Raw genomic sequence first — 5460 nt, 5'->3', positions numbered from 1 at the left:
TGAAATGTATATTTTAATATATAACAAGTATTTTGTCTTTTGTTTCGTTCGAATATTCCTACTGGTTCCAGCGATATGGGCAAATAAAGTCAGGACATGCAACAGTGGGTTTTTGTTTTTATTGTTGTCCTGGTAAATGCAAAACAAAATAATATAATTTATAATAATATACTTGTAGAGTAACAACGAATACACATTTTGGTTTTTATTTCATTGAAATATTCTACCTGGTTCAAAAGATATGTGCAAAAAGGTCGCGCAAGGTATGGGTACGTAGGTAGCAAATACACTGGTATAACTGGTTTTTGTATTTTATATGCAGCTGCAAGGGTTGTTTTCACACGAGGTGTTGTTATAAATGCTGCCTGTTGATATTTTCATTATTGTTTTGGTGCTCAAAAGTGTAAGAAGTGAAAATATAAGTGAAAATAAATATAACTGAAACTATAAATAACTGGAAACGAAATGACTTCAAGAAGAAACGAATATTTATCAAGTGCAGCATATAGAAGAAAAAAAAATCATAGAAATCGGTTGAATAAGCATTAAAAAAACCGCAAAATAAGGTCCCGGGTACAAACGTATCCCGGGTGTGTGTTTACGTGGTATTTTCTGGGTGTGTGTTCTAGGGTTAATAGGAATGAACGAAATCAGAAGGTGTTCTCAAATTCGCCTTACGTTCAGTACGCTTCGCAGTTCCTATACCTTCACATAATGCGCGCTTATTGCTTATCAATTTGAAAACGGTGGTCAATATTATCTTTAACTTTTATTTTTTGCATTGTCCAAGGAATTTCTGACTGTCCGCAGCTTTTGGAAATAATCAATTTTAATGTTCCGCGGCGGTATCTTCGTGCTTCCCTCCCATTATATGCGGACAATGTGAGTACATATTATGCCCGTAATGCGCCCATCGCGCGGGCTCTTAATGAATTTAATCAGATTTCCAATTCTATCGACCTTGATTTTTCGTTGCCGAAAACAGCCTTTACTAACCTCTTAAATAAAATACCCTAATTTAAGCTTTATTGTTATATAGTCTGTAAGAAATTATTGATTCATAGACTAATTGAATTTATAAAATAAATAAATGTTTTTGTTATTTGATGGCCTTATAACAATTATATCCAAAAATTTTTAATGAGTTTGAGGCCGTTTTTAATGAAAAACTTATTATGGAAAAGCAACAATAATGTGAAAAAATGGTAGAAGTCGATTTCATTGACAATAGTCAAACTACATAACATTCTACAGCGAAAGTGCAAATTTAACAAATAACTTAAGGACAAGCACACCTAAAAGCTAAACATTCTAAAAATAGAATTATTAGCAGTGGGATCGTCGGTTCGAAGCATACTGAAAGAAGTCTGATGAGGAAATGTGTGATTTCCGAAATAGCTATCAGTTCTACCATTTTTTCACATTATTTTTTCTTTTCCACAATAAGTTTTTCATTAAAAACGGCCTCAAGCTCATTAAAAATTGTTGAATATAATTGTTATAAGGCCATAAAATAACAGAAACAAATAACTTAAGGACGAGCACCCCTAAAAGTTAAACCTTCTAAAAATAGAATTATTAGCAGTGGGATCGTCGGTTCGAAGCATACTGAAAGAAGTCTGATGAGGAAATGTGTGATTTCCGAAATAGCTATCAGTTCTACCATTTTTTCACATTATTTTTTCTTTTCCACAATAAGTTTTTCATTAAAAACGGCCTCAAGCTCATTAAAAATTGTTGAATATAATTGTTATAAGGCCATAAAATAACAGAAACAAATAACTTAAGGACGAGCACACCTAAAAGTTAAACCTTCTAAAAATAGAATTATTAGCAAAAACCAACAACCACGTGATCAAGTGAATTGCATCGGAATAGCTGCGCTTGATTGTGTTGGCATAACAAATGAAAAAGTGGAAAAAGCAACGATAATGTACAAGGCGATCTTAGCACAGTGCATAGGCAACTGGCTGAGTCAGTGGGATCGTCGGTTCGAAGCCTAAAAGTTAAACATTCTAAAAATAGAATTATTAGCAAAAATCAACAACCACATGATCAAGTGAATTGCAGCGGAATAGCTGCGCTTGATTGTGTTGGCATAACAAATGAAAAAGTGGGAAAAAGCAACGATAATGTCCAAGGCGAGTTTAGCACAGTGCATAGGCAATTGACTGAGTCAGTGGGATCGTCGGTTCGAAGCCTACTGAAAAAAGTCTGATGAGGAAATGTGGTGATTTCCGAAATAGCTATCACTTCTACCATTTTTTCACATTATTGTTGCTTTTTCACAATAAGTTTTTCATTAAAAACGGCCTCAAGCTCATTAAAAATTGTTGAACAAAATAAATAAATGATAATAAATAAATATATTTCAACTTAATATTTTATTAAAAATACCTTTACAAACCTCTTTTTCTTGCTAGCGTCAATTATTGTTTACTTTTACATTTGACATTCCTTCTCTTTTTCGCAAGTATAATAAATAAAACTATGTTGGACACAAAAAATTTTTCGGTTTAATAGGAGATAATTGTATAATTATAATTTTGTATGGCTAAGTTCTTTTTATAATTACCGATTAGGGAGTTAGCTCGAAAATAAGGATAATCTTTTTATATGTAAACCTGTTATTAGGCGATTCAGTTACATACATACACATTAGGCCGGGTCGATTTGTGGGGAGGCAAAAAAATCGCCCATTGCTCTGTGAAAATCATATTCTAGGGATCAAAATAAGAAACTTTGCCGAAGGAACCATACCTCTAAAACGAATTCTGATGTCCCCCAATTTGGGTCGAACTTTTGGGTAGGGGCAAATTTTGAAAAATCCCACTTTGACCCATTTAGAGTGCTCCAATCGAGTCCAAATGTATGACCGACCCCCACTAACTTTGGAGGCCCGACCCACCGATGCCAGTGGCACACCCCCTGGAACCCCCCTGGGGGTTCACCATACAAACATTTCAAAAAATCGCCGGTTTTGCACTTTACATGAAAAAATCAGCGAAATGCCTATGTTTTTTCTTTTTGGAGTTTATTTTTCTCTTTAGAAATTTATTTAGTCAGAACATATGTAAATGAAAAAATGAATTTAACTTAGTAATAGAAAAGAAATTAAAAAAAATTATTAGAAATTAGCGTTTTTACAACCCTTTTAAAACCAAGGCATCACTGTGATGCATTTGCATGTCGTAAACATAGTTGTGTGGGTTTTTTATTCAACCGTTTTAAAAAATGAAGGTATCACTGTGACACAATTGCAAATCGGAAAATTGCTTGTGTGCGTTTTTTAAGACACAGCTGCATGTCGTAAACTTACTTGTGTAGTTTTTTTATAGCACCTACTTAAGAAATGAAGGTTGTTTTTACAACCCTTTTTGTGGGTATTTTAAGGCACCTTCTTAAGAAATGCGCGTTTTTTGCAACCATTTTAACAATTAAGGTATCACTGGAATGCACCGCAACCCTTTTAAACAATGAAGGTATCACTGTGACACAATTGCAGATCGTAAAATTGCTTGTGTTGTTTTTTTTAAGCCACCACAAGACACAGCAGGTAGAATTGAAATTACCATTTCATTCTTATTACCTCGTCTCGTAGACCATATATAACGCAACAGTTTTTGTGAATGCATTAAGTCGTTGTGAAGAACTCAAAGTGTGAAGTGCTAATTTCAGATAAAAAAATATTTCAAAAAAAATAATAAGTGAAGTGACCATTCCAAATCAAAAAGTTTACAATGAATCCACCATCCTCTACACCGCAAGATGAAGCAACTACATCAACAACTATCGAAAACCCAATGAGTCATATACCCAAGCATGATGTTACTGTTTTTGGTGTGTCTACTGATTTAACTGATCTTAATTTACCAACCCATCTGGATATCTTGAGATATTATTTTTACTTAAGCGAACGTGCTAAAACAGAACAAAAAAAGTTTTCCCATAAATCATTCACTATTCAAGTACAAGATAAGTTGATTGGAATTTGGGAAAAACTTGGTATGGAAATAATGCTGAAAAAAGGTGTATTTAATAAATTGAATAAATTGCTTGACAAGTATCAAGAGCAAATCAAGAGAAGAAACAACACCCAACAATTTACAGAGTATGTAAAATCTCTGGAAACAATTTTTTACATTGGAACATGTAAATGCGATTTGAAGGCAGCTCCATGTGCATGCGGCTGGGTTCCCGAACGCCTCAAAGAGTTCATGCACGATCAACATAATCAGAGAAGACTAACAATGGATGCATTTGTGATGGAAACTGAAGAGCAAGGAGCAACGTCTATGTCATCAATGCCAACATACCAAGATCCCGATGATTCAACATACGCACCGCCACCGGTTCAAGAAGATATGGATAGAAGCACAAGTTCACAATACACAGAGAGATACGATTGTTTTAACTTTGCCTTGGTATGTGACAGATTTGGTGTGCCTGACAGAGTAGCATCAGCATTGGGAACCGCTCTTTTGCAAGATTTTAAAATTAAAGATAAGCATGGGAAACCTCTCATCATGGATAAATCGAAAGTTCGCAGAGAAAAAGAGAAATGCAGACAAGAAGTGCTTCGCAAACGGTTAGATGATACCAATTTGTTAGCGTTTTCATTCGATGGCAGAAAAGATGATACTTTAACGATAGATAAAATTGATGAGAAGTATCATACTAGGATGGTAAAAGAACCTCATCTTGTTATTTTGAGAGAACCCAATTCTGAATTGATTGGTTACGTAAGACTGGAACATGAAACCGCTGAATACAAAACAACCAAATTAAATGGTTTTTTCAACGATAAAAATATATCACTGGATGCATTAATTGGAATATGCACTGACGGTGAGCCAACAAACACTGGCCCACACGTTGGAATTATACGACGATTCGAATTGCTGTTAAAAAGACCATTGCATTGGTTCGTTTGCCTTCTACACTTCAACGAACTTCCGTTTCGGCATTTGTTTGAAGCTTTGGATAAATCAACCAGCACTGGACCAAGATCGGCAACCGGAAAACTGAGCCGTCAAATCGAAACTTGTGAAACTCTTCCGGTAAGTTATTGCTATCACTCATTTATTATAATTGTCAACCATTTTTAATTATTTTATTATTATATATTTTCAGGTGGTGGACGGCTTCCAGAAAATTGAGTTGCAAAATATGCCCCCTGCTCCAGAAAAAATTGAATTTTCCACCGATTCGAAGTACTTATACGACATGGCCCATGCAATTTCTAGCGGCGTGGTTCCGGTGGATCTGGCTACACTGAGAAAAGAGTTTAGTAACGTCAACTTAATATGTTTTTCTCAACACATGATTTGGTTATAGTTGCGTTATTTGTTTATAGTTACCAAATCATGTGTTGAGAGGAATATATTTGGCTGACTTTTTTCTGAGTGTAACATCAAACCAGGGAAAATTGTACATTCTCGGTGGCTCACCAAGGCCGCT

General features: G+C 34.9%; 1 protein-coding gene across 1 annotated transcript in view; it reads left to right on the top strand.

Moving 5' to 3' along the window:
• The first annotated feature begins 3295 nt into the window (after positions 1–3295).
• The window catches only part of LOC108359892 (uncharacterized), a 21160-nt gene continuing 18995 nt past the window's right edge, over positions 3296–5460 (top strand). Inside the window, exons 1-2 of the mRNA XM_017611968.1 lie at positions 3296–5060; positions 5134–5290. Of these exons, the coding sequence (XP_017467457.1) occupies positions 3741–5060; positions 5134–5290 (1477 nt within the window). The 5' untranslated portion in view covers positions 3296–3740. The remainder of the gene's footprint in view (positions 5061–5133; positions 5291–5460) is intronic.

Source organism: Rhagoletis zephyria, unplaced genomic scaffold (genome assembly GCF_001687245.7).
Source record: "Rhagoletis zephyria isolate East Lansing unplaced genomic scaffold, Rhagoletis_zephyria_1.1 Rzeph_scaffold_00486, whole genome shotgun sequence".
In the NCBI taxonomy this organism is placed as follows: domain Eukaryota; kingdom Metazoa; phylum Arthropoda; class Insecta; order Diptera; family Tephritidae; genus Rhagoletis; species Rhagoletis zephyria.
This window is presented reverse-complemented; position numbering and strand designations above follow the sequence as displayed.